Genomic DNA, 26,192 nt, shown 5'->3' with positions numbered 1-26,192 from the left:
GGCCCCAATCTGTGCTCATGCTGCTCTGCCTTAGCTTGAATATCGCCTTAGAATCGTACAGTAGAAACCGCGGCCAATCATTACATCAAGGGAATGCTGCCCATGGTATGCTGAGGTAAATTGGCGTGCTACAGTAATCCCGCCTTACATAGTGTAGTACACACGTGGACAAAGTAGGATGATCGATGAAGGAAACCAAACCCTTCAATGGATATGCACTTGCATATTGAATCAAATACGGACCCGACCTCTCGTTGGGACCTTAGCTCGGAACACCGCCAACCGGCAGTTGGTCGGGCATACATTGACCCAAACGCTGTTAAAGGGAACCTTCATCCAATTTTATTCAATTTCCTGACAATCGGCATCGGACTGATCGAACGTAAGAGTGCTTCGTTGTCTAATAATCCCCAGAACCCTATTCCACACCAAGGGCCAGGGAGGTCTGCTGAACAAGTGAGAGGTAAGAGGGAATTGGCCAGGGGATGGTGCAAAGTGCGACGGTAGACTTTGGAGAGGGAAAAGGTTTTGCGGCCTATGTTCACTTGTCAGTAACGCAGAGTCTAGTGACTACTCAGGTGAATGGGCTGGCGGGGAGTCACAGCCGGGACCGAGGGAGACCCTAGTACTTACCTCGGATAAGCCAAATAGCGCTACAGCAAGGGATAGCAGGTTGAACGAAAGGTGGACACGATGTCGCAAAGGATGGCGCTATTTCCAAAAAAGCCAACATACATAGTTATGAACCGTTCACCAGTACTGAACGCCGCAATAGTCATTGTGTCCAAGCGCGGCAGTTTTGAAGACGAAGCGAAACGAGAAACAGCGAAGAAAGGGTCCCAACCTCTGGCCAGTGAACATACTCAAAACTCCGCGGCGACAATGCAGGAGGCATCGCGATCGCCACTCCAACCTGATGAAATGAAGTTGAATTGTGGACTGATGCATCTCATCGTCCGCATCACATCAAGCGGACCGTCTCCGGAATATGCCAAGTCAAATATCTCTAAGAACCCTATTCCATCATTTTGCGTCGGGGGTCTCATCCGGCGCGAACATTAATGTTCCTGAGCGTAAGGTATATGCACTGTCCCATAAGAAGTCCAGGCTGCAACGGAGAGAACTCGGGCCTCACATGCCAGGAGGGTAAGTTCTAAAACGGTCTGGAAAAATTCCGCCACGACAAGGACAGAACAAACCGTTTTTGGTCATGGGTAGAGAAGAGAGGGGTGTTGCCAGAGTCCCATGATGCCCAGATCTGCGATATCAAGCACCGACTAAATGTTCGAAAGGAGATGATTGAAGCAAGTTTGTCTGAGGAGGATACGGAGGGGCACACAGTAAAACAGTGTGTGTGGGGGGGGGGGCGAGGGTACAGGGGGCGGAGTTGTGAGGGGCGATCGGTCCCAGCTGGTGTTAATTATCAGAAGGGTTAGTGTGAAATGGCATACAACCCCTCTGAGCGGGGAATAAAACCCTTGGAAACAGCAATAGCCGAGTTTTCGAGGGAACAGCGTCCGAATGGCAAGCATGTATTGAACGGAGATCGAATGCACTGAACTGGTGGAAATTATCCATTGCGCCTGCCAAATGCGAGGAAGACCGACAAAAGCTACGGAGCGGACTAGGGCAATCACTGGGCATCTTGCCTGTATTTGACAAAAGAGACCGTGAAGCAACTTCAACCCATTCAGGGCCACACGTGATTCTCCCTTGCTCAGTCATGGCGATTTTGGCTGTCTTCTCAAACGCGAATGTGCGATTTGAGAGTGCCAAGCGAGATAAGGACCGATGGCCCACTGCCCAGCACCATTACCGTGGGCGTTGGTTGCCTTTTTCATGCTGACGACAAAAGGGATGGGGATTCGGGAAGCCTGGGCGGATTCTCGATTAAATGCTGGGAACGACATCGCAAACTGCCCAATTTTTGAGTTACGATGCTCACCGGAAAACTCGTTGATAACACACAAACTTGGTCCTCGCCGCCATATGCTCATCTCCGATGGACATGTAACTCGCTCTCTGGGCCTCTACCACAAGTGGCGGGTTTGGACCGGACAGCCCAACACCCAAGGATCCTAGAACCCGCAGGTTGCCTTTTAGTGGCGAGCACGGTCATCAGGGCTTACGATGGAGATAAGTGATGCGCGACGGTTGCAGTCGATTCAACTGTTTTGACCTGGTTCATGGCTGGACGACTCCTCGGGCTGCTCGCCACTTTCATGACAGCTACATGGGCCATTTCCGGTCCATGTGTTCTGACGATTAACTTTGTCGCAATTGATGGCGTGCAGCTTACACCTCCCACCACCTCTCTCCGGTGTTCGATATCCACAGATGAGTCCGCCAATCTTGTTATTTCATGCATGAAACTTGGTTCTTAAGCACAAGGGTGGTCCTCTGCTTCAGCAATCCGCCAGACACAGGTGTCTTATCGATTCTCGCATTGAGAAACCGTGCATTCAAGACTGATATGAAAAGTGGCAGGAATGGATGATGATGTTATTTTGTACCCCACGCGAATGGGCCAGTGGTATAGCTATGAGATTACATAAGTGAAGTGTCCTCGGCTGCGCGTAGCCCGTTGCCTCTGTAGTACGAGGGCAGCTAATTTCGGCGAGAGCCGCCATGTTCTTACCAATTCGTAGCTCTCAGAACGTTCCGCACATAACAGCTTCATCCCTTCGCTGCAACAATGCGGACGTACCAACGTCATCTTTGATAAGACCCGTGCAGCCAACATACATATGTTCCCCTGCCAGCAAAGACACCCGCGATCGTGCGATGATGATCATAACTCGTCGGACATCCAATCTCATGCTCCAGGACCCGATCGACGGGGCAAGCCCTCACCAGTGTCAACCAGGAGAGTCATGGCAGGACGAAGGCCGATCGACCCGCATTTTCTCCAGCGACAGCAGATATAGTTAAGTGTGTGTGCGTGTGGTGGTGGTGGTGGTGGTGGTGGGGGGGGGGGGGGTCAGCTGCCCAGACTTCATATAATATGGAGTTGGAAATGATAATAGACTCTGTGTGTGTTCCTGATATGCGACGGGCGCGTTCGGGAAAGGAGGAATAATCGAGTCTCGACGACGAAAGATACGTGTCTTTCCCGGATGGACCTTGCCGATATCGTTTATTGGGGCATGTCTTAGGTTTCAGGATCCAAGTGTCAACGCGCGGGTTGAAGGTCACAAGACTGATGATAGGAGGTCTGGACCCGTGATTCGCGATTCGAGAAAGTTAATATGCCTCCTGAAAGAAACCGCGATCTCAGGATTAGGCAGGATATCAAGCTCTATGATAACTCGGGTCCCCTGCTGATTGGTTCTCGGCCCTCTAGCACTTATGAGTCAGGAACAGTGCGCGGCGCAAGATGAACTTGAACCGGATGGTGAAAGGGACAGCCCTAGCAGACGGAAGGACAGCACTGGAGTGGGCAGTTCATCTCTAATATTTTGGGGATTTCTTTCGCCATTCCGGGACATGAACTGAGCCGACGTAGATTTCGCGCGCAGCTTAAGGGGCCCTTGCTCCGCGCGGGCATCGGTGGGTCCACGGTAGGAGTATGAAAGCACAGGGACTCGGTAGCAATGGACACCCGTCGTGTGGGCCGTTGCAGGTTGGTTCTGGTTCATGCAATATGGCAGTCATGCACAACTCAGGTCGCGATTACTTGTGCTCCTATTCAAATAGTTTTGACGGTCGTCGGTGTACCCGTCCAGCTGCACACAGGCTAGCCTCAACAGAAGGTCAATAGCCCATCTACTTGTTCAGAAGTTAGTGCTACGAATGACATCCTTCCAATCCTCCATCATTTTGAGCTGCTCGCTCAAGCGCTTCGTCACAGAGACGTATGCATCTGGTCCTACGGGAAAACTGATAGGGACCTCCTTGTCTCCCCTCTGCTCCTTCGAGAATGGCCCTTCTAGTTTCACGTAGTCAATCAACAATTTCACGAACTTCTTCGGATCCCCGGGTTGGTTATTATAAGCAGCTTTGTACCTAGTTACCCAAGGTTCTAATATAGTTTTGTAGTCTTCGACGCGGTTAACGTATTCAACGGTGGGTTTCCCTGGGTTCATACCAGCCGTGCGGAACATGCCAGGCTCGAGCACGATCAAACGTAAGCCCAGAGGCGAAATTTCTTCATGGAGAGTTTCTGCGATGGCCCGGATGGCATGCTTGGTGCCCGAATAAAGGGCAAATCCTGATTGGCAAGACCATTAATCGCACGGTCGCAAAAATGATCCGGGTTTGAACGAGGCTCACCCAGTGCCCCAAACCATCCAACCATGGAGCCAATCCAGACGATGGTTCCCGTTTTGGCTTTGCGCTGATATGGCAAGAACGCGCGGGCGACGTTCAGACCTCCCAACACATTCACGCTGAAATTCAAGTCAGTGTGATAAATGGTGACTACTATGCGTCCGTTATCTTACTTGAATTGTTCTAGGGTTTCTTCAGGACTGCATTGGGAACATCATTGGGCAGACTTGAACGGGCGTCAATAATCGAATCTCTCACGTTCGCTCTTCTAAAGCACCAAGAATGGCATATCCCGCGTTGTTCACGACGACATCGATCCTTCCGTATATGCTATGTGCTGCCTCAGCGACGTACTTCACCTCCTCGAGTGGAGATGCCACATCCAACTCGAGAACTGAAGCCCCTGCCTCCTTGAGGCCCTCGATGGCGGACAGTTGGCGGGCGGTTGCGATTACTTTGTCTCCATGCTGAAGGGCGGCGAGGGTGAGGTCGTGACCGAAGCCAGAACTGCACATAGCACGCACGTCAATGCCGTGTACGGGGAAGGTATCTCCATGACTCACCTAGTTCCAGTGATGAACCAGACGAGCGATTCGGATGACATTCCACTACTCTATATAGGCGGGGGGAGTCCCGAGTTGATGAGAACCTATGGCCGTGAAGGCCCGCATTTTATGCTTTCAGGAATACCTAAGAGCGGCACGACCTTGTAATCCAACACAGGGATTTGTTGAGGGATGAATAGCCTATGCCCCAAGGGGCAGCGCATGTGGAGTTTCCGTCAAGTTCGACTCCGTGACGTCCGGGCTTCTCGTGATTGTCAGTGTCAAGAGGCCACCGTCCGCATAAACTCATAAACGTGGACTCCCTGGGAGTGCGGTCAGAGCGAGTTTGGTCACTACGATGGCTAGTTGAAAGTGGGAATCACCCACTTTAATGTCCGATTGGTCTGGCATAATCATTTGAGCACGGTAGTACTGTAAGTCCGAGACCGCAGGGTGAGTCCCCTGTCACGTGTAGACACCGATAAATTAAGGCTTCGGAGTTGGCCGAATGTAGCGGAGTTGTCCGAATAATTGCGATGCTTTATATTGAACATTCGGTTCCTGGGACCTCGGACACTTGTATTCGGTGATCTCGGCACAAGGATGTTCACACTGTTACTTCTCAGTTTCCTTATCGTGAGTGCCACCGCGACCGGGGCCGGAGGTGCGGGCAATGCTAGATCAAAACGTAGTATAAATGATACTGGCAGTGCAATAATGGCGGGCGGAGTGGGAAAGTGTCATCGTGATGAGTAAGTTGGCATGCAAGTCTTGAATCATTAGTCAATGAACTGAGGCTTGGCCTTCACATCAGCCGCCGACGACGACCCGAAACCTGCCGTGGACCACCCCTGGTCGGCATCATCCTTGGATTCATTTTTGGGGGTTCGTCATTCAGCTTCGTTTCTTCCTGCTCCTTGACTCTCTTTTCCGTAGCATTCTTTTTGGGCATACTTGTCTGGGCAATTATCTGGTGGTGGTCCAAACGAAGAAAGAAATTGGGAGTTAGCCCTGTTAACGCAAAGGGACGTGCACGCGATTTGGAGGCGTCGCCACCTGCTCCACTTCGTAAGGTGGAGAAGCCATGGCTCCCATTCTCTGTAGCTCGATTGTTTTCCAAGTACAAAAGGGTTCCGGATCCACCTGATACGCCTAGAATCGTCATCGATGACATTACTGATGTTGAGGCCAAGAAGTCCGGCCTCCATCGCAATGGATCTCAATTTGCAGCATTGCCCTCGCTTTCATCCGAGGCGTCCGTTCCTTTGCCACCCTACCAAAGTACCTCCTCAACGCCTGAACCCAATATCACCTCTCCAAAGCTGGCGCCAATACGCGTACCTTCCGACGACAATGCGCCAGCGTCACCGTCGCCTAGCTCGTCATTACCCAAGCTGCCCGCCCCCGAATTGCCTCCGCCACTCACAATGCCATTCCTTCGCACATCATCTGAGTTGTAGCCCAGTTACAGTCATACAGACTACGATGAATATACCCCATTGAGTTTAGGGTATGTTTCGGTTTGATCTGTTTGGACCGCAACTTATTTCTGCAAGTAGATTTTGGAGTCCAATTTGCTCGCTAAAATTGATTGATGTTCCCCAATTATCATATTCCTTATCACAGAAGCAGCGAGCCCTTCCGATCATTCCCTACTTCGTTCCAGCTTCCAGTTCAAAGCATATGCATTCTCTGCCGCGGTGATCTGCCGCTCTTTACTTCAGCTTCCGACCCAAGCCAACTAGGGACATGAGTTTTTCATGCATAGAATTAGTTATACCCCTTAGTTTATGCTTGCACCACAATCACTGCTGATTTCTCATGATGGTGAATTTTAATTCAGTGTGCTCAAGTTCTGGTTGAACATTGCAATTGGGGGAAACCAACAAAATAACGCAGTTTCGTCGTCACCTGGACCTTCTCACGATGCCACGTGAAGAGACACTTCCTCTGGATCTCACTATTTTTGACAAATTTGCTCTTGGCTGCGCAGCTAAATGTCAGCAAGTGCTGACTACAAAAAACTTGCTTCGATATATGGTATATTTCCTCTGCTGCAAGCACATCGCCGTCGCTTAACCCATCGATTTTGAGACGCATTGGACTCTGGTGCGCATAGGGCCGCACTCCAGACATGCAACAAACTTTTGAAAAAAAATCCCAAATCTCAAATAATAAGGGTAACGTCGTAGCTTTATGTGTGGTTAAAATAACATGCTGACGCGATGCAGGCTCTAAAATCCTTGGCGTTGTATCGAAGTGGCAAGCTTCAAGATGCTTCTCAGGAATGTGACGAAGTTCTAAAAGAGCATCCTACCGATCACGACGTTCTCTCAACTCTTGCACTGACTTTGCGCCAGCTTACTCGGCACGGAGACGCAGTCAACATGTATGAGGATGCGTTTAAGAAGACACCCAATAACGAAGAACTTGGTGTACAAACGTTCTTTGCGAACATTCGGGTCGGAAGCTGGAAGGCCGCTCAACAAATTTCTCTAAAATTGAGCAAAGCATATCTCTCGAATTTCAGATACGTCTTCTGGAGTGCTACGAGCGCGTACTTACAAGCTGGTGACCCAGCTACGGCGCCGGCTGTGAAACCCATGCTTTTGACTCTGGCATTACGGATGCTATCTCAATTACCACCCACACAGGATTCCTTATCATCCCCCGAAAAGCTCTCCCTTCACATTGAGATCCTTCTCTCCTACGATGAGCCGAAATTACAGGACGCATATGACCTTTTGTCGTCTGAACGGGGACGTTCTCTTGCCAGATTTAGTTTGGCAATTGAAGAGAGGCGGAGCGAGATATGGCTTAAGCTGAAGAAATTCCCTGAGGAGAAAGAGTTTAGTGAGAAAAAACTTGCTTCGGGGTGAGTCACTTCCATGGGTGGCGTTCCAACGTTTAGTAACAAGACTTGGAATAGCGATCGAAACTGGTTGACATTCCTTTCATACGTGCAGTCAATTACCGGACTATGTTCTTCCCTGGAGGACGAGCCTTCTACAAGCTTGGCAAACGATGCTTTCTCACTCTTGTCATCCCTTGCTTCTAAAGATGGTGAAACAGAACGTGGCGCTCATTTGGCTGTTCTGGAGCTTTCCACAAGCATAAAGAAACTCAATAAAGATTCCATAACCATTCCCCAACCCTTACCAGATGCGATACGAGCATATTTCGATCTTTTCTCAAATAAACCTTGTTGTTTCGAGGATTTGAAGCCTTACATTGTTGAATTAGTAGACGAGGAGAAGGAAGCGGTGTCTTCTTTCCTTGCTTCTCAAAAACTTTCCGTACGTCATGATCGCACATTGAACCGATGATCGCATTGAACGTCATGAGCAGGTATCAACATCAAACGAGCTCAGGCGAACAGTCAACGTGATAAAGTTCGTTCGATATATGCAACTCGGTTCTTCAGACGAGTTGGAGGACGGCGTGAGATATTTCCAGATGTATCTGACCGCACTACCTCTCGGTCGTAACCTTCCAACTACCGAGTTACAGCCAGCGGACGATCTCGCGTTGCTTGCAGCAAACTGCTTTGTACAATCATGGGCTGATCAGGGGAAAAGTGAGTGTGAGGCTGAATTGTCTACCCAACGTGTTCCCAATAAAATGTTGTTAGGAAATTTGGCACCACTGCATCAAGCAATGGTAGTGCTGGAATTCGCCTCTCAGCATAGTGCAACGAATTTCCAAGTTCGCCTATTGCTAATTCGGATCTACATTCTTCTTGGTGTGTAACTCTTAAATCTATGATTTTTTTTTTTCGCATGAATTTCATCAAACTTTGTAGGCGCATACTCCCTGGCTGTACAGTACTATAAGAAGCTTGATATCAAGTCGGTCCAGAACGAAACCTTGTCGCATTTTATTCTGTCTCGTGCCACGTCATTTTCTTTGGCAAACAATGGGGACCTTTCCGTTCTCGAGGAGGCGGTCTTGGCTTCTCAAATATATCAAGAAAATATAAATGATGTAGGTACATGTTTCCTGTGGCAGCGTCGAACTCACTTGTGCACTTCGTAGACTCCAGGACTGTTGATTAAAGTATTCCTGAATGAAAAGTACTCTCAGGCATGGTCTCTACCTTATCCCTCAATGTCACCGTTCTTACGTGTGTCATTCAAGATACCAGGTTTTATCCTCTTTGAAGACCGACTTGACCGTTCGTTGCAAAGACATCTCGTCAAGATAGACCAGTTACGGATGCGCTTGCTAGTCGAACCACCGACGCACGAGACCCTTCCAGCAGAGATTGAGGATCTTGATCTAATGCACTTTGGAGATATCGGTGAGTCGCTCAAAGGATGGAGGGCGACGATATCTGATTTGCGGTTGACCCCAGTTCGCCACGATAACCGTGATTATTCTGTGCTGCCCCACTATCAGCGTCGCGGTATCTCCGTCGAGGAGCAATTATCGGCAGGTCCCCGACAAACGGTATGCTGACGTTGCCCGCATGTGGCCGTGCTTCCTGACGGATATACCAGGCACATTGGTATTCAGTATTCTTAAAAATCTACCTTCGTGCCATGAATCGAGCCTTCGATCCAGCTTTTTCCTCTCCGATGCTTTTCAGCCCATCACGCGGTGATGGACACGACGTATGCATTTATTTTCACTTCGTGTGCGTTCAACTCATTCATCGAATGGTAGCTCACCGAAGGGGAGGCATTACTCGAACGTTATTCAGACGTCCTGGGGAGCTGCTTGCATCCCCCGAGTGGAAGTGTTAATGCGAAAGATGTTACCGACAAGTACTTTGCAGGGTCGGGTGCCGGCGTCCGGAGCCAAGCTTTAGCAAATGGTAAAGGGGCAAATGGTGATGGTAAGTGTATGTTGTGCCCTGGAATATTTTACCGATGCCCCTTAGCAGTACCTAGTGTGGCCACCTCCGAGCGGGATTCAGCTACTTTAGATGACGCCCTCCAGTTAGTCGATGGTTCGTAACTTGATTTGGCAGTTCTTTACTTCGTTTCTAATAAGTCCTGTGCCAGAACTTACCCAGAAGGTGACGAGAAGTACAGAGGGGGATTCGTTGCCCTGGGAAGTTTTGCATTCAGCGACACTCGCCCAAGAGGTTAGTTTTTGGCTGACGGTGCCCTTGCACGTCCCGTGTTTACACGACTTCTTTATGTGACAGGCATTTGTTCTCTTTGATATTCAATCACATCAATTCGGACCAGTGGGATGGAACGGGAAGTCAAAGAAAACCGATCCAGTAAATATCTCTCTCCCTTTCTTGGCTTGTCTGCATTCTTACAACTTCGACAGCTGTGGTTGTCGATCAAAGTAGCTCGGACAACCATTTGCGAGAAACTGAAGACTCTTGCCTCATTGCTACAAACTTACGCGACCTCCCATGGCTCAGAAGAAACTCGAGCCAAGTTCATTGAAGATAGCAATTCATTGTATTCTGAAGAGGAACATGGAGAGGTACATTATTGCGTCTGTGCCAGCTTGTCCAGTTACTGACTACTGATTTAGTTGTCGGATTTTGCTGCGACAGTTTGGAAAAACTACCTCCATGCCCGCCAGGCAATGTTCGAAAATATGAGCAACGGTTTGAGGAATATTGCGGAAGAGAAGCGTCCGAATGCTTAGATCTGGGGCATCCGTGGGAAGCGATACAGTGTAGATTGCATTTGTGAATTATTGCAGCATGTTCTACTACAGGTTCACAAGGCAGATATGAGTGGAGAAAAGGCTGTTTCATAAAGTTTGTCAAGCTCCGCATAATGACCCGAATCAGTTGCCTGGCTGTCATTCAAGAAATCCAGCTGATGCACGGCATCATCGCTCTCTATGTACCTAACAGCAGTAACGGCCCAGATGAAGAGTCGATCGGCTTTCTTTGCAGGAGCAGAGACCATGGCGACTGACAGCCACCCATCATAGACAACGCCACCAAAATCGTTCTTCAGTTGGCCCTGAAGATATGACTCGATGTCATGCAGAGCGGTGTGCTTATCGACTTCATGGATCACCATCTGCAGCGACATGATATTCACGCCGGCTTGTGATAAGTATACACGGAGGCCAGAGATGCGGGGATAATGTTTCTTTCGCCCCATCCACTCCGTCTCGCGCACACTCATCTAGAACATCAATTACGAAGGGAAGAGGGTCGGAAACCTCGATACCTCGGTGATGCTTGGTGACATGGCCCCACAATGTCGGGACGTCATGACCATCATCGTTGAGGATCGACCGCTGTTTGGACGTACAGGAAGACGGGGCATCTTTGTCTGACGGTGCATCGTCCACCGCTTCCGCGCGCGCTGGCAGGCAGATTCTACTTAATCCGGTGATGGTCGCTGCGACAAAACCTGGCCCGTCCGTGGCCTTCGACGAAAACAAAGGTCTGTGTCAAGTCAAAAATCTCAAGACCGTCTAGTGATGTTATAGCATAGCTGGGGCCTCGCTAAAGGGGACATAGATGAAAACGTAGTAAGCGGGAAGCCCTTTGGTAGCCCTCGCAGTGGCATGAAAATCAAGTCCTCAGCCCCTCTGCATTGGAAGAAACCTGTTTACCGTCTCATTAATCTTCCAGGCAATCTCAATTTCAAGTTCCAATGATAAGTTGTTACCCATCACATGAGCACATGAGCGAGGTGTGTCCAGGCAGGATTGACGCTGTGTATTATGCGCAGGGTTAAGAAATTATGATATGATCAATCATTCGACAGGCGAAGGATGTCAGTGCCGTGAGTGAGAAGGGGAATTCATAATGAAACCCTCGAGCAGACTGAACAACGCGCAGTCAATGCCCAATTTGGGATTGGTTCGATCCCAGGTTCCCAACTGACGGGCAGTGATACACAAAAGTCAGCGATGATTAATAAGGCATCGCCTCGAATGTCCGAAAGGCAGGACAATGGGCACGGTGTACGACCTCAGCTTCGCATTCGCATTCGCATTTGCACTCCCAGACAAAACCCACTGACATGTACGGTAGATCACTGAGCGCAACACGCATCAATGACGATTGAATGACCCATCTCCGATACTCAAAGAGGTCATAGTATCTCTAGTTCCTGGGTTCTAACGCGGAAGGCGTACCATGGAAGATTTGTTACCGAGTGCAAGGAGAAAAAACACTCTCATCCGTCCATACGATGCGGACAGGTTACTAAGTCGCCGGTGATGTCATCTGGTTTACCGAACGAAGGGTATTCCCACCATTGGTGAGAGAGGATTCACAGCTGATACTATTGGACATTGTTTGATTGGTCTGAATCCATTAACGCAATGAAGTTGCGGCCAAAGAAAATCGGCACGACTCTGACGGTCTGGACCACGATTGAACGCAAATGGGTTAGAGCTGATGGCGCCTGTGTTGTATCGCACAGGGTCTCCAGATATTCACCAGTCTGAGCACAGCTAGCAATTGGGATGGGGAGGTGACTCGGAGGATATCAGAAAAACGCCCCCCAGGAGAAGTGGACCAAAGGTGCAGGGACATGGTTCGAACTCGCAGACGGCAGAAGAAGCTGGCAGGCGTTCGTAGCAGGATGAAAACTTCTTCAAGACTGACACCCAGACTCTTACCCAGTTCGTTGTCGCTCCGTGGACGCGCGAAATCTGAGCTTTTTTGTTACTAAGTACTTTTATTCAATACTAAAGTAGTCACGTTGGGATTGAAGCACATGATATGAAAACGTAATCACAAGTTCCAGTCACATGGTACGGAAATAAGGCAATTAAACCCGATCACCTACTCCGAAAAACGAACGCGACACTGTGTCGCGTTCGTTTTTCGGAGTAGGTGATCGGGTTTAATTGCCTTATTTCCGTACCATGTGACTGGAACTTGTGATTACGTTTTCATATCATGTGCTTCAATCCCAACGTGACTACTTTAGTATTGAATAAAAGTACTTAGTAACAAAAAAGCTCAGATTTCGCGCGTCCACGGAGCGACAACGAACTGGGTAAGAGTCTGTGAAGGATACAATCAGATGAATTGGGTTTGTAAATGCTGGAGGGCTGCTGCGTTTTGCTAACATAATGTATCAGAGAACCAGTTGGGCATCACTGAGTGATCACTGAGATAGGATTTATTTGACTCACTGTTAGACGCATGGTTCCGGGAATATTCATTATCGATAACTCAGCATTCGACATTGTCAGCACTGTAACAGAGATAAGGGGATAGTCAAAATCACGATGGATTGTGGGGACAAATAAGTTGTACATGTGGTTGGGTCAATGAGTGTCGAAACAATTTAAAAAAAATTAAGTGGCTTTGAGGGTAACTACATATGCTCCGTCAATCTTCTCGTATTTACCGACCCGCTTGACGATCTCAGTGAGTACCGTCTTGTTCCGTTCGTCCTTTGTCAACCATTCATTAAAGTGATTGACAATTTCCTTGGAGGCGACTCCAGAAGGATGCTGGCGAAGGAACTCAATGACGGGCCCATCGGTGAGCATACCATCGAAGGGTGCCCTGGCCTCTTTCTTCGGCTTCTTAGTAGATATAGTGTCAGATTTGGCTGCGGGTGGGCCCCCATCTTCCGGTGCTTTTCGTTTCTTGACAGGGTTAGATGGTGGTGCACTTGGGGTGGGACGGGGATTTGGACTGAGAGTAGGGCGAGGTTGACTTTGAATTGAACTTGTAGCGCGTGATGAAGTTGCGGCTGCATTTGCGGGAGTGCTTGTTCGTCCAGCATCTCGTACTGGACTGCCGGCACGACTGGGAGAATCACCAGCAAGGGGGCTCCCAGCGCGGGAAGTGTTTCCTATTGGCGATCCTGCACGACTAGCAGACTTCTTCGGCGAACTGACAGCGCGTTTGGCAACGTGGGCCGCACCAGATAAGGTTGATGAAGTGGCCGCCGGGCTGGCGCCACGTGAACTGTGAATTGACCCGGGTTTAAGGGCAGACTTGACGGGAGTAGACTGTCCGGAGCTAGACTTGGAAGGTCTCGGCGTTGCACGAGGAGATGGGTTAGATTGTTCTTGCTTTGAGTTCTCCGCAGTTCCGAACAAGATGTCCTCCTCATCTTCTTCATCCTCCTGATAAGGTGTAAAGGACCAGATTCCACCAATATAACAAACTCCAAACTTACTGATGAAGCATAAGGATTCTTCTCTTCGTCATCATCATCATCGCTTCCAAAGTTCTTATCTAGTCGGCCCAGGGTCCGCTTCATTTTCCGACCTTCACGCGTCAAGCCACCTGCTTCATTGTCTGAGGCATCGTCAACGTGACCGTCAATAGTCCTATTTGCAGCCACATGTTCACGTTTGATTTTGTCCTTTGAAGAACGAACTTGGGTCATCAATATGCAGACCCGAGTATGAGACTTACCTTCGCTTCTTTGGTCTCATCATCGTCGACATCTTCAGGGTTCATCGTATCCTCATCGTCCGCATGCTCCTCTTCGAAATCCATCTCCTCGTATGCCTCAACGTTGCATTTTCAGTATGTGGAAAGAGTCACAAAGGTATAAGGGTGGGGATCCTACCGCATCTTGTTTTCTGTTGTCATCATCGTCAAAGAGCCTGTCTCCAACGTCATCCTCTTCCTTCTTCACTCGAGAAGTGTGTCGGTGTTGTGCATCCTGCACACCCAGTGTTGCCAATGTGGCAGCAGACATGCTACCACCTGCGCGTGAGGTGAACTGAACTGCGAGGCTGTTGCGTTTCAGTGATTTCTGGTACTGTTGGAGGGGGTAATGTGGTAAGGGCATCTAGATCGAGGAAATCAACCGTAGATACCTTTGCCTCCGCTTCTTCAGATGTCATCGTTGCAGCATGAGTGCTGGATTTCACAAAGTCATAGCAGCGTTTAACGGGAACGAACGAAAAACCTCCAGCCGGACCTGCGACAAATAACGCATAAATGCCATCTTCGTTCTGGTCGGTCATCTTGCCAACCCAGGTGTCGGGTATATCAGCACCGCTCGGTTCCAGCAACCATGGGAATCGCTCCTCACGGCGGAGTTGACGAATGGCATCGGAAGCAGTGAAAACTTGACGGGTTTTCTTCTTAAACGCCGCACTCTTCTTCTTCGGAGGGTCACCGTCGCCTTCCTTCTTCGTCGTCGTCCCAGTTTTTAGCTTCTCGTATTGAGCCTGCGTAATCTCTCTACCATCTATGGTTGCAGCCAAAACAACTTTCCCATCCTTTCCAATGACGTCGCGACCATCAGCCCCTTTAAGAGGTCTCCACTTAATATCTGAAGCATTCAGACCAACACCGATGCCATCGCCATGTCTGACTCTCGGATGTTTTCTATTCAGCTTGATAGGCGCCGGAAACTGTTTAATATCGATAGCAAGAGTATTATTAGGCGCTTTGAAACGCAGAGTATTGTACGAATGTCCGTCAGGCGCAGTGGACCACAAGGGGAAATCCTGATATGTGAGCTGAGATGTAGCGTCTGTCATGGGCTCATCTTTAGGCTCTATCTTCGCGGCAACGGGGGCAGGGGAACGGGATTGGGGAGAGGAGGATGAGGATGCATCGTCACGCGAAACACGCCGTTGGCGTCGCTGATCATTCTGCTGCTGGCGTCCAAACTTGGTGGTCGGATCACGAGAAGTAGAGGGATTCTTCCCCTTGTTGGCCAAGGCCACCATGGCTGCAGCCGTCATTACCCCCATGATGAACAGACAGCGCGCTTGAGGACAAAGAGTGGCCGTGGGCGGCAAGGTCCGTTAACACGTGATGTGGCACGGCCATCCCCTGCCATCGAAGGTTGAGCATTGCCTGTGCGTCTGTCATGGTGCTACACAAACCCCTCCTCGGCTCTGCTGCGGTGGAGGCGCCAACAACCCGGACTGTTCGGGTCACTGAATCAACATGCCTGCAGCTCTCCTTGTTCAAGGGTATTTGACAACTCTAGACCCTCTGATACTAGATGGTGCTCAATTAACATGCCTCGGATTATTTTGATTCATCTGCTAGATATAATAAAGGAGTATCGGTCCCTAGATGATGGCATTACAATGCGATTGAATCGTAACAGCGCACAGTGGCGAGATAGGGACCGGAGCAGTGGACATTCCTCGAAACCGGACGAGCCATGTGAATTCTTTTGGAAACAGTTAGTGGGTGAGTTCTCCATTCCCTTCTTCAGAAAGATCACCGAAGTTGGCCGATAGCGAACTGGAAAGGCAGAAAAGAAGTGATAGATTATTGCGTCGACGTGGTTGACAAAAATGTCACTGAGAAGAAAAAATCAATATCGGGGCAGGAAGAAGGGCTTGATGGCGACCAGAAATCACGGTCAATTCGATTCAGTCTTTTTAGTGATGAAATCCTTGTGCGTCGCCACTTCCAAACAGTTGTACTCAACTCTCCTTGGTTCATATGGGTTCGCAGCGAAACCAAATACGACAAGAGCTGGCTGTAGAAGCGATCGTTCGACGAAGGTCTTGGGAAGGTAGATTTCTTCCCTCTCCCGCCTAATTCCGTTTCAAGCTTATTATCCGCTTAGCGTTCTCGTCGCGTTGCAAATACTTTGAACCCCCGAAAACGGATGCTGAGGCGCGGAAATGGTGGGGTGCCGCCATCTCTGGGAGACATGCCACATGAGGGCTCTTCGTAGCCGTTTACTAGTCCCTAACTCCTATCCCCGTTGCTTGGCTTTCCCCATGTGCAAACATTTCCTGTCGCCGGCATCCTCAGCAAACCTTCATCTGCTGCAGCTTATTCTCCATCAGTCGCTAAACCTGGGTCATCGCACAAATTGGACGAGTAAACAGCCACGTCCCAACGTATGCCTTGGCACAGAACCATTTTCTAGGCTGCGCAGCAGAGGATCAACGCCATAGCATCTCGTCACTCGTTTTTCTCAAGTACGACCAACTTGAATCTCTCTTGCTGACGAAGCCCTGTACTCTCGTTCGTTGTGATCGAACAGAAAAGCATTGGACAGCTTCAGCGTTTCTTTGTATGGGTCAGTTCTTGATCCCTGACAACTTCAAAATCACATCATGCTGGTCGTTTTGTACGGCTACATGCTGCGCACACCCAATATCAGTGCAATTGTTAGTGTAGCTTGGTGTTCCCCACCTATACAAGACTAGTAGAACTACCCATATGCAGATGAGGCGTAAATGCCGAATCATGAATGCCGCTCGATCAGCCTTATCCACAGCGCAACTCCTGACTTATGCACTGCTGCTGAAACAATCGCTTTCACTTTTATCTTTTTGATGACACGTCGTAACTAGGATTTTGGTGTGCGGTCACATTAGGTGTGATTGCCAGGGGTGCGAAGCGCAAACAAAGCGCGCCAGCAAGCACTCACAATAACCAGTACTCGCCTTATATCTGGAATCCCCAAAATGACGGACTCTTCTCCCTGACATATAAATTAACTGTGATCTCCCCTTGCGTGGCGCCTCGCTTCTTATTGGGAACTACAACTCAAGTACGATAGTAAGTTGCAAATTTACCCACGACAACGATAACACAAGGCATTTGACGCCCAAGGTTTTCATCGGCTAGACCAATACCAGACTCGTACCCAGTCGGAGGAGCTCCGTGGACGCGCAAAATAATAGCTTTTTTACGCAATGTAAATAAATGTTCTCACACTAGACCTGCTTCCGATTAAAGTCACGTTCTGTACTCAATACAACAGATCACATGGTACGGAGTTAAACACATAGCCGATCACCTACTCCGAAACTTGCCCGCGACACTTCGCTCCTCCGACTGGGGCAAATTGTAGATGGCTGTGCTACGGCACTTTCCGTCCCAAATTTTCCTGCGCTAATCTGTGGCCCGATTAGGCATCCAACGCCAACATCTCCGCCCTCCATGTCCGCTCTGACTGCAGCTGACCGAATATTGCATGCAGAGGAAATCCTGAGGTGTATCTCCACTCAGGGGATAACGGTGACCATGTTTGTATCAATACTGCTCACCCACAAGCACTTCCTTGATGAAAAACTTAAATTGGAATTTGCAATATTGCGTCCATCTGCTCATGACACACCTGCAGAGGCAGTGGTTTTACGTCATTTCGTTTTGGACAGTTCTGCATTGGTCTATAGTCAGGAAGCTCAAGATCTTATGGGAACAGAGAATGGCTTACATATGAGTGCACATAAGGCACGCGTGGATCAACTGGAAGCAGGCCGGTTAAGTAGGTTGAAGGAGCTATTCCAAGCCAAGTCCCCAGCCCTTTGGGGCCTCTGTTGCCGGTTATTGGATGTAAATGGAGCTTCAGGGTCGCGCAGGAGAGCAAAACCTATCCCAGTGCAATCCAATTTTGCCGATGATGGAGCCCAAGACGACGATGTATCTGCAGGTAAAGCCAGTAAAGTGTCACGACCCGGCGTTCCCCGGGGCCAGACAACCTCCTCCCTGACCTTCTCCCATGCCCGAACACTCCCCGCACACTCCGCTCGCTGCCCGTCGCCGTCTAACCACTCCCCGCCACCTCTCCACAACACCTTTCCTCTTTGTCGTTGAACGACCTAGCGGCGCAGAGCGCCGCGACCCATTGTTCCATGTTTCGCCGCACCTTGTTATCTCGCGGCGAAGGTCACGCTTGACCTTCGTTGTCTTGAGCACGTGCTCTTTGTTTGTTTTCCACCTTCTTTTCTCCGCCCGCAATCTCCGCGAGATCTGGCGACTTATTCCTTATTCAGTTCCCTAGCGCTTATATACGGCTTGTAACTAATGCCTGTACTGTAGTTCGAAATCAACTAGAATTACCCCCTAGAGCTTACCTCTGTCCCCGCGAGACCTCTGACCTTCTAAGTATCGGGACCGCGTCGAGAACGAGGCGCAACGCTCCTCCTCGAGTCGTTGAAGCCGAAATCCCGGCTCGCTCGCCTAAGTAGCCTCGGCCTCGAGATCGGTGGGGTTTATTCCTCGCTAAAGCTCGGTCGTGTGTAGGACGCCTATTCCACTAGCGGGCAACGCTCGGTCGCCTACGGCTACCCTCGGCGAAGATTCGCACGGTTCTGACATAAAGCCACATCTGGAGAAAGGAATTATGCACTCCTCAATACAGTAAGCATTTGAACAATTTCCATGAGATAGTACGACTTACTGTGATACAGAAAGCAGCTGTAATTATATCAATTTTGCTCCACAGTTCCAACGAGCATTGCAATGCAATGCAAGCCAAAAATGCGTTCTATCTTGCAGCGAGCCGGGCATCCAAATCGGTCCGAGAGTGGGCTGCACATGCAGGCCTTGCAGTCTCACCAAAGTCCACCGAAAACATTCGGAACTCATTAATGAGGACGCAGAAAATTATGAACATGGAACTTGGACGTACCAGGGTACTCAATCTCGCTTATGACAACTGCGACTTCAAATTTGGAGTCGGTCAGTCAACAGATCTCAATGAACGCACCTTTGAGAGCATCACCACCGGCATGTTCCTTGATCCCCCTAGTCAAGTGCTCCCAGAACACCTCGAGTATGCCGAGATGTTGTGGGATCGCCACCACAATAACCCAGATGCCACAAATCCCTATCCTCCCATGACTCCATCCGACGTCATCCCAACATCAGCCGCTGTCCAGAACCTCATAAAACATTGTCAGTGGCATGTCAAATCAGTGCTTGTTGATGAATACTTCCCCGAAATGCGCTCAAACCTCGGTCAACCACAGTCAACATTCAAACTGAGCCCGGAAAAAACAAAGTACTCAACTGCAAAAGCAATGTATGCAAAGGCATCAACAATCGATGGAAACATTGAAGCTCTCTTGTCACTGCTGGAACAAAGCGGCATCGTGAACGCAGCGACATACGAGAAGTACATTATATTTGTTCATGGTGATCTTGGAACATTGGAAAAAATTGAGACTATCTTGCAGTCGCGGTGCATCGAGGACGACGTTTTGGAGCGCATGCACTATCTGCTGCCGATCCCTGGGCTTTTTCATGTTAGAATGGCATGCATTGATGCTATTAACAGGATACATGTGGTGGGACATGACTTACGCAATGATCCAAACAGCCTCTATAAAAAACTCGCCCATCTCTTCCCCAATGACATCGCAAAACTCAACAAAAGTGTCCCTCCCTTCCGTATGATGAATGACGGTATAATGTTCATTACAAGAAGCACAATCCTTGACGCTTGGACAGAGAACATCGGAGGAGACCTGCAGAATTACGCAGAGAGTAAACCAGATTGGGGGACATTGAGAGAAGGGCAAAGATCATTGTGTCCGAGTATTTCGAAACAAACACAATCTCATCTGATCAAAGACGTAACAGGCAGCGCGATGAACGATGGATGAACCAGGTCCTATTCAACCGCGATTCCATGTATTACCGGATTCTTGTTCATGCAATGAACCACGGAATGGTTGATATCATCATCAATGTCCTCTCATTCTGGGTGCCGGTGTTTCAGGCCTGTGGAAAATACAAATACGCGAAACACTTATCCAAGTTCTTATTTCAACTCAACCATCTTCCCAAACCATTAAAAGAGGCTGTGATGAGGTGTTGGTTATGCTGTCCATCTGGAAAGGAGGGCACATTTCGAGCAGTTGACTGGCTTGTGGAACTTATGAACCTATATACAAAGGTGCGGCAAACGTTAATAGTGATGACAGATTTTAACATCGAACCACAGGTGGTATACGGCGGCTCGGGATCTGGGAAAACAATTAACTACGTGATTAGTCAATCATCAATAATCAATGCATACCGCCAGTGCATCGAAGACATTGAGAGCAATTTTCACATACCAGAGAAAACGCTCCATCATGCAGCTCCTGACATCCAATCGAGGTTGGATGGTTTAAGAAAGAGCCTTCGTGAACTTCAGCCACATCGGTACGAGAGGGGGCGGAAGGCACCTTATGAGATAGTAGATTACTTTCAGAAGGGGTGTGCGCAGTTTGATAGGGGGATGATGTGGAACTTGGTCAATGTAGATGATGAAGAAAACGATGACGGACATACAATAGATGCTGCGGATCTGGCAGCATAAACTTCAGTGGCCCAATACTGATGTTGAAGCCAGCGCAGCATTTTCTTTGTCGTTGCATTTTGTTCCTGAGAGAATGAAAATGTAGTGCACCCTATTGATACACCAAGTATGCTGAAATACTCACACGTATGGCCCGTTCGCCCACATGCACCACAGGGTACAGAGCATGTTCGAGCTAGAGCAAGTTCGTTTGTTACTGGGTGAAAAATTACAGAAAAACGTACCATTGTGACCCTGGGATCGACAGTTCGAGCATGTGATGGCTCGAGAACTTTCTGCAGCTCGGGATGCATTTGGAGCGACAGCAGGTAGCTCAGGTGGGGGGGGGAATATGTTGTGCACAATGCTGAGTAAGTCCGAAGCGTAGCGTTCACGATTTACCCAATCCACGAGCTGAATGAACTTTTTGCGACATGTTAACTTGTTCCCATGCGCAAGATAGATGATGTCGTCGATGACATCATCAGAGAGGACAAGCCAGTCTCCCACCCACATATTGTCACGGCGGTCAGGGTAAGTGCGGGCAAATTCTTCCTTCCTCCACTCATAAAGCGCTTTGTCAAGAGCAGCTGACCTTGCCTCGTCCTTCTCATATTTCGACTTGGGTCCGACCCGCTGTGGGTTCCATTTACTGGACGGTGGTTCAACTATGGCATCAAACATCCCTGACGTGTATCCGGGAGTATGTAGGTCGCAACAAGTTGTTGGTTTGCGCAGATCACACCGTTTGCAACAGGTGCGTGGCATTTCTAGCGGGTGGATCAGGGCGGATCAGGTGGAAAGGTAATTCAAACTCACTTGTCTGGTTATTCCCGAAATACAAATCAAGTACTAACCTACGACAACCTCTTCTAGGGTCGCCCTCGGGCAGTAGGTCTGCATTGATAAATGCATCAAGACCTGGGTCGATGTTCTCGCGGCCTGCCGGTGCCTTCTTTGGCCTCATTGTTCTCGTTTTTTTCCGTAAGGATGCACAGTTGCCACCATCTCCAAGGCCCAACAGCGTCTCAGCAGACTGCAACTCTCCCACCGCCTCACCACCCATGATCCCATCAATGTTGTTAGTTGTCATATAGTCTTTGGGATCTGGTACTCGAGTGTAAGTCTGCGCAACAAACATCATTGTCATGGGAAAGACTCACCGACAACCCCATCTGAGGACTCTAACCGATCACTATCAAATTCCTCCATTGCGTTACAGACCTCATCAAAAGCGATATCTGGGAACTCATCCCATATTTCACCCTCTGATGAATTGGACGCATCCAAATCGCAATCCCCCTCATGAACCGTATCCAGCTGATCAATGTCACTTGATGGCCAAACATCTTCTCGCAGCGCCAGTGTAGGATCCGCTTGATGAAGATCAAGCAGATAGTCATTAAATTCCTCGTTTGAAGGGGGTACTTCGTGGGCATCTGCAACGTTGGTAAGAGACTGCTGCAGTCCCCCTATTCGCTTCCTTGGCCGCTCATTGGTACTTGTGGTTTTCTGAGTAGGGGCTTTGCGCTTCTTCCGTTCGGTGGCCTTCTTTGCCCTCTGTTCTCGCTTGCGACGGGTTTCCTCAAAGTAATCCCGTGGTGCAAGAAGGATCACAATGCCTGTTGTATCTGGATCCCTTGCTGCACGACCAAAGCGCTGAGCAAGCGTACTCAGATTATCGGGTGGGCCAAATTGAACCAGTCTTGTGATATTTGGTAGGTCGAAACCCTTTGTTTTAAACTCACTAGTGAGTTTGCAATCATCATGCGCGAAGCATCACACTTACCAAACCCAAGGTTTCTGTTGCAGTAATTCCGATAAGTTCTCCATTTCTGAACGTTTCTACTGCTTTCTGTTTGTGTTTATCTGACATTCCGGAATGTACCCAAATTATTCTCCTCTTCAATGATCCTTCCACTCGAGACTGCAGGTAAGTAGCGCACCGTTCTGCATCGTTTCGAGAGTTGCAGTAAACGAAGAACGGCTCCAGTATAGGGTCGGATTCTTTGAGTCCCAATGGTACAAGGAACGCCAAATCTTTGCAAGATTGTCTACTGTATTCCATCGGCCATACACAGTAATGTAGGTTCGGACGGTCATTCGAGCGGCGGATCCACTTTGTGTAAGTCCCACCCTCTTTATTATGATATGGATCCATATTAATTGTAGAAAGTACTTTGCTGCAAGTATGTGTGTCGAGGGTTGCGGATGTAAGATACCATTGGCATCGGCATCGAAGGTGCGCATATACTGAGCGAAGGTCTTGATACTTAGAACGGAAGGATAACCATTGCGTAACGCAGTGTGTCTCATCAACGATGATTCGGTTGATTTGGGAAACAAATTTTGTATTCCGCCAAAGTAGCCTCATGAGTTCGCTGGTCAGCAAATCCGGTCCAAGGATAACATATTTATATTTGATTTCTGCTATCTCCTGCATAGAAATTAGCCTATCGGTGTGTGTGGAGTAAGAGAAACATACATTTATTACTTCTTTACTGATGGTTTCAGCTTCCAAAGTCATCGCACTCAAACCTAACTTGACGGCACTCTCGCGGTGTTGGTGAGCCAGTTTTTTTAGAGGGACGATAATGAAGGTAACACCAGATTGTTCATAGAGTGCCGGAAGGAAAAATGTATATGTTTTTCCAGTACCAGTTGCTGCAGTAGCGACGAGATTACGTTCGGGAAATCGAAGAAGATGTTCCACAATTTCAGCTTGGAACCAGCAGGCACGTCTTGACCACATTTTTTCACTCAGGGCCCTGATCTGCTCAGCTGTAGGCATAGGCTTTATTGTGGTGGAGGGCTCAGATGAGATGGACATGGAAGGTTCAGATGGGATAGGATCAAGTGAAGCGGAGGCGGACATGGAGGGCGGAGATGTTGGCGTTGGATGCCTAATCGGGCCACAGATTAGCGCGGGAAAATTTGGGACGGAAAGTGCCGTAGCACAGCCATCTACAATTTGCCCCAGTCGGAGGAGCGAAGTGTCGCGGGCAAGTTTCGGAGTAGGTGATCGGCTATGTGTTTAACTCCGTACCATGTGATCTGTTGTATTGAGTACAGAACGTGACTTTAATCGGAAGCAGGTCTAGTGTGAGAACATTTATTTACATTGCGTAAAAAAGCTATTATTTTGCGCGTCCACGGAGCTCCTCCGACTGGGTACGAGTCTGGACCAATACACGGTTGCGACAGTTCGATTGGGGCAGGTTCTTGGTCGAGGAAAACATCATGTCGTCAGCTTCACTGTTGCCACTACCCTTCCCCCAACGGTCCTCTGATAGGGCGCACAGTCGTCCCCCAATCCGATTGCGGTTCCAAATACGATCCTCTGGCCACCCTGGTGTCGTAAAAGCGAACCAACGCCTTGGCTGGAGGAATTTGCACCAATCCGGTTTGAATCGTGCGATGTGTTCCGTTATCAATTTGCTGCGAACTGGAATACCAAACACAAGTGTTCGGAGCTACCAAGTCAGTGCAGTGATGGGGCGATTTGGTCGTAGCAGCACGGTACTCATCACCGCCGCGTTTTTGGCCTCTGCGGGATGTGCGCACAATGCGTGCGAGGCACAACAATCCCAATGAGTACTGAGCGGACCTCGCAGCGCATACACCTTGTTTAGAAATCTGGCCACAATCCGTGAGCTGTGTGTTATACAAAAATGAGGGCATGATTTTGGCGTTGAAGACGATGATCATGATCTTGTAATCGCCGCTTGTGGAATCGATGGCACCTGCCCGAGTCGATGCCAGCCCTTTTTCTCCAGCCTCCCTCCTTGTTGTCACGTGGTGGTTGGGGGCGCGAGTTGTTATAGTGGGGGTGGGCAAGCGAAGCTTGCCCACGGGACTGCTTATGTAAGCTAGACTGGCCGCAGAGCAGCCTGTGGAAGTATAGTTTTATAACTCATCACAAATGTCTCATGCAACAAAAAGTTGAATCAAAAGTTACTTGGAATTGTAAAAGCTGATAATTGGACTGAGGAATTGTAAAAAAAATGAGTTCTCATGGCTCTGCAACCGTTCTCGACAACCAGCGCGTTTTATAAAAATCCAACAGTCCGAATTATAGAAAAAGACCCTCTACACATCCAGGAGAATTTCTACATGCTTAGCTGCTGTGTGACGAGCCTGAAATTGTTGGGTGATCATTTATTTATTTGTGTGTACGTCGTCGCACTCAATAGCGCATTCTGGAGATGCCTGGGGCACACTCAGCTCAATTGATGCTCTTCTGACTTTAGAACAACTTCCTACCATGCTCCTTATACCCTTTTACATTTTCAGCGATTGGTATTAGTATTACGGAAAATTCGTTGCATACAAAACAATCAAAATCAACTGCCCATTTAATTCATTGGCGATGTATAGCTGTAACAACACTGAGGGCTTCATAAGGGAAAATTTCAGTGAAGCCCATCATCCATTCCTCAGGAAGGAAGCTCGGCATCGAGAACACACAGAATCTTGAGAGGAAACTATGGACAAAGTTGAGGCAGCAAAAGCCGCTGCCAGCCGTGAAGCCCAGAAGGCACGAGATGAGAAGAAGAGAGTGGAGGAGGAGAAACTAGAGTGTACTATACTCCAGTTGGGTGCTACAGTGATTGCTGCAATGACGGGGGAAAAGCTAATTGAACAGATCAACAAGCTCGTTGGCTGGCCCCTAAGGACACCTTTATTCCTAATTGAACAGCAGTCAATAAGGTACGAGTTGGGCCCCGGAAGGCACTACTCCAAGATATTGTAAAACGCTATAATGCACGATCTGTAGAGTCGCCAGGATCTGCTATCTGAGGTACCATAACTGGTCTGTTTACATGCTCATTTTATAATGCGTGGATTTTTCTGATTGAGCGCTCAGTACATACTTTACATTGTATATTCACACTCTCTAGGTTTTTGTTGGGACTTGGAATACAGTTTCACGAGTTATCGATGGAACATTTGCGAGGCCATGTTTTGCCCAAATCTGATTACATAAGCGGTACACGGACACAACCTGAGTTGCCCAGTCCCAGTTATAGAGATGGGTTTGTGTGAAGCACTTTTTGTGCTAAGGATTGCGCGGCCGGCTGTCCCGAAAAATGGATATTGGGCAACAATAGTATTCAGCCAAGTGCTGCTTGCATTGGGGAGGCACGTACCCAAAGCATGATTTTTCTCTCAAGTTTCCGGCTGGCACTGCTCTCAAGATAACAACAGTGAAAATTTCTCGTCTAGCCATGAAACGGATTCCTTTGACCAGATTCCGGACTCGGCATTGTATTGCCTCCGCGTTATCGGTTGTGAGAAATTCTGTTGGATTCGTCGGATGATTAATTGAGGGTTGTTCCCGGTATTCGCTTCACTACTCGACTCTAAATGTGGGCTGTTTCTTCATTGTGATGTGGAGCACCTTATTGATGACTATGTGAATTCCAGACATGACCTCAAATTCCGGTTGGGAAACATC

At 48.8% G+C, this 26,192-nt stretch overlaps 11 protein-coding genes across 11 annotated transcripts; 7 read left to right on the top strand and 4 right to left on the bottom strand.

The window, feature by feature from the left end:
- Nucleotides 1-99: 99 nt before the first annotated feature.
- EI90DRAFT_3293632 (uncharacterized protein) lies at nt 100-1,436 on the top strand (the record flags this gene model as incomplete). The annotated part of the gene is made up of 4 exons (XM_039067392.1): nt 100-463; nt 776-1,039; nt 1,100-1,146; nt 1,188-1,436. Exons 1-4 carry the CDS (start codon nt 208-210, stop codon nt 1,434-1,436), a joined length of 816 nt encoding a protein of 271 aa, XP_038909183.1. The 5' UTR covers nt 100-207.
- Nucleotides 1,437-1,700: 264 nt separating this feature from the next.
- EI90DRAFT_3086172 (uncharacterized protein) lies at nt 1,701-2,460 on the top strand. Its single transcript, XM_039062182.1, has one exon. It carries the CDS (start codon nt 1,792-1,794, stop codon nt 2,080-2,082), a length of 291 nt encoding a protein of 96 aa, XP_038909182.1. The 5' UTR covers nt 1,701-1,791; the 3' UTR covers nt 2,083-2,460.
- A 1,313-nt stretch (nt 2,461-3,773) lies between these two features.
- Nucleotides 3,774-4,873, bottom strand: EI90DRAFT_3134326 (short-chain oxidoreductase; the record flags this gene model as incomplete). Its single annotated transcript, XM_039064656.1, has 5 exons — nt 3,774-4,210; nt 4,273-4,388; nt 4,443-4,469; nt 4,528-4,776; nt 4,833-4,873. 5 exons carry the CDS (start codon nt 4,871-4,873, stop codon nt 3,774-3,776), a joined length of 870 nt encoding a protein of 289 aa, XP_038909181.1.
- A 544-nt stretch (nt 4,874-5,417) lies between these two features.
- EI90DRAFT_3134325 (uncharacterized protein) lies at nt 5,418-6,274 on the top strand (the record flags this gene model as incomplete). The annotated part of the gene is made up of 3 exons (XM_039064655.1): nt 5,418-5,566; nt 5,629-5,699; nt 5,751-6,274. The coding sequence occupies 3 exons, from the start codon at nt 5,418-5,420 to the stop codon at nt 6,272-6,274; spliced, it is 744 nt and encodes a 247-aa protein (XP_038909180.1).
- Nucleotides 6,275-6,746: 472 nt separating this feature from the next.
- Nucleotides 6,747-10,581, top strand: EI90DRAFT_3086162 (N-acetyltransferase B complex non catalytic subunit-domain-containing protein). The gene is made up of 17 exons (XM_039062181.1): nt 6,747-6,854; nt 6,909-6,994; nt 7,046-7,689; nt 7,744-8,110; nt 8,163-8,391; nt 8,446-8,556; nt 8,617-8,798; nt 8,850-8,897; nt 8,952-9,114; nt 9,169-9,263; nt 9,314-9,427; nt 9,480-9,651; nt 9,700-9,765; nt 9,821-9,903; nt 9,967-10,044; nt 10,098-10,259; nt 10,311-10,581. The coding sequence occupies exons 1-17, from the start codon at nt 6,812-6,814 to the stop codon at nt 10,425-10,427; spliced, it is 2,760 nt and encodes a 919-aa protein (XP_038909179.1). The 5' UTR covers nt 6,747-6,811; the 3' UTR covers nt 10,428-10,581.
- A 2,332-nt stretch (nt 10,582-12,913) lies between these two features.
- Nucleotides 12,914-15,491, bottom strand: EI90DRAFT_3086160 (uncharacterized protein). The gene is made up of 5 exons (XM_039062180.1): nt 14,550-15,491; nt 14,297-14,491; nt 14,140-14,235; nt 13,898-14,086; nt 12,914-13,844 (listed from the first exon to the last, which is right to left on the bottom strand). Exons 1-5 carry the CDS (start codon nt 15,435-15,437, stop codon nt 13,062-13,064), a joined length of 2,151 nt encoding a protein of 716 aa, XP_038909178.1. The 5' UTR covers nt 15,438-15,491; the 3' UTR covers nt 12,914-13,061.
- Nucleotides 15,492-15,505: 14 nt separating this feature from the next.
- On the top strand, nt 15,506-16,554 carry EI90DRAFT_225821 (caffeine-induced death protein 2-domain-containing protein). The gene is made up of 5 exons (XM_039052775.1): nt 15,506-15,662; nt 15,742-15,888; nt 15,939-16,099; nt 16,159-16,219; nt 16,274-16,554. Exons 1-5 carry the CDS (start codon nt 15,557-15,559, stop codon nt 16,369-16,371), a joined length of 573 nt encoding a protein of 190 aa, XP_038909177.1. The 5' UTR covers nt 15,506-15,556; the 3' UTR covers nt 16,372-16,554.
- Nucleotides 16,555-18,857: 2,303 nt separating this feature from the next.
- EI90DRAFT_2877876 (uncharacterized protein) lies at nt 18,858-19,277 on the top strand (the record flags this gene model as incomplete). The annotated part of the gene is made up of 1 exon (XM_039053900.1): nt 18,858-19,277. A coding segment is annotated over one exon (420 nt), but the record flags the coding sequence as incomplete, so codon positions are not given.
- Nucleotides 19,278-20,257: 980 nt separating this feature from the next.
- On the top strand, nt 20,258-20,755 carry EI90DRAFT_2944524 (uncharacterized protein; the record flags this gene model as incomplete). The annotated part of the gene is made up of 2 exons (XM_039055314.1): nt 20,258-20,347; nt 20,396-20,755. The coding sequence occupies 2 exons, from the start codon at nt 20,258-20,260 to the stop codon at nt 20,753-20,755; spliced, it is 450 nt and encodes a 149-aa protein (XP_038909175.1).
- A 1,566-nt stretch (nt 20,756-22,321) lies between these two features.
- Nucleotides 22,322-23,420, bottom strand: EI90DRAFT_2876953 (P-loop containing nucleoside triphosphate hydrolase protein; the record flags this gene model as incomplete). The annotated part of the gene is made up of 3 exons (XM_039053889.1): nt 22,322-22,465; nt 22,524-23,171; nt 23,220-23,420. Coding segments are annotated over 3 exons (993 nt in total), but the record flags the coding sequence as incomplete, so codon positions are not given.
- A 491-nt stretch (nt 23,421-23,911) lies between these two features.
- Nucleotides 23,912-26,155, bottom strand: EI90DRAFT_225545 (uncharacterized protein). The gene is made up of 3 exons (XM_039052771.1): nt 25,885-26,155; nt 25,763-25,812; nt 23,912-24,557 (listed from the first exon to the last, which is right to left on the bottom strand). The coding sequence occupies exons 1-3, from the start codon at nt 25,891-25,893 to the stop codon at nt 23,999-24,001; spliced, it is 618 nt and encodes a 205-aa protein (XP_038909173.1). The 5' UTR covers nt 25,894-26,155; the 3' UTR covers nt 23,912-23,998.
- Between the last annotated feature and the right edge of the window lie 37 nt (nt 26,156-26,192).

Source organism: Cantharellus anzutake (genome assembly GCF_015039405.1).
Source record: "Cantharellus anzutake strain C23 chromosome Unknown EI90scaffold_117, whole genome shotgun sequence".
In the NCBI taxonomy this organism is placed as follows: domain Eukaryota; kingdom Fungi; phylum Basidiomycota; class Agaricomycetes; order Cantharellales; family Hydnaceae; genus Cantharellus; species Cantharellus anzutake.
The sequence above is the reverse complement of the archived record's forward strand: the minus strand, read 5'-3'. Positions and strand labels throughout refer to the sequence as shown.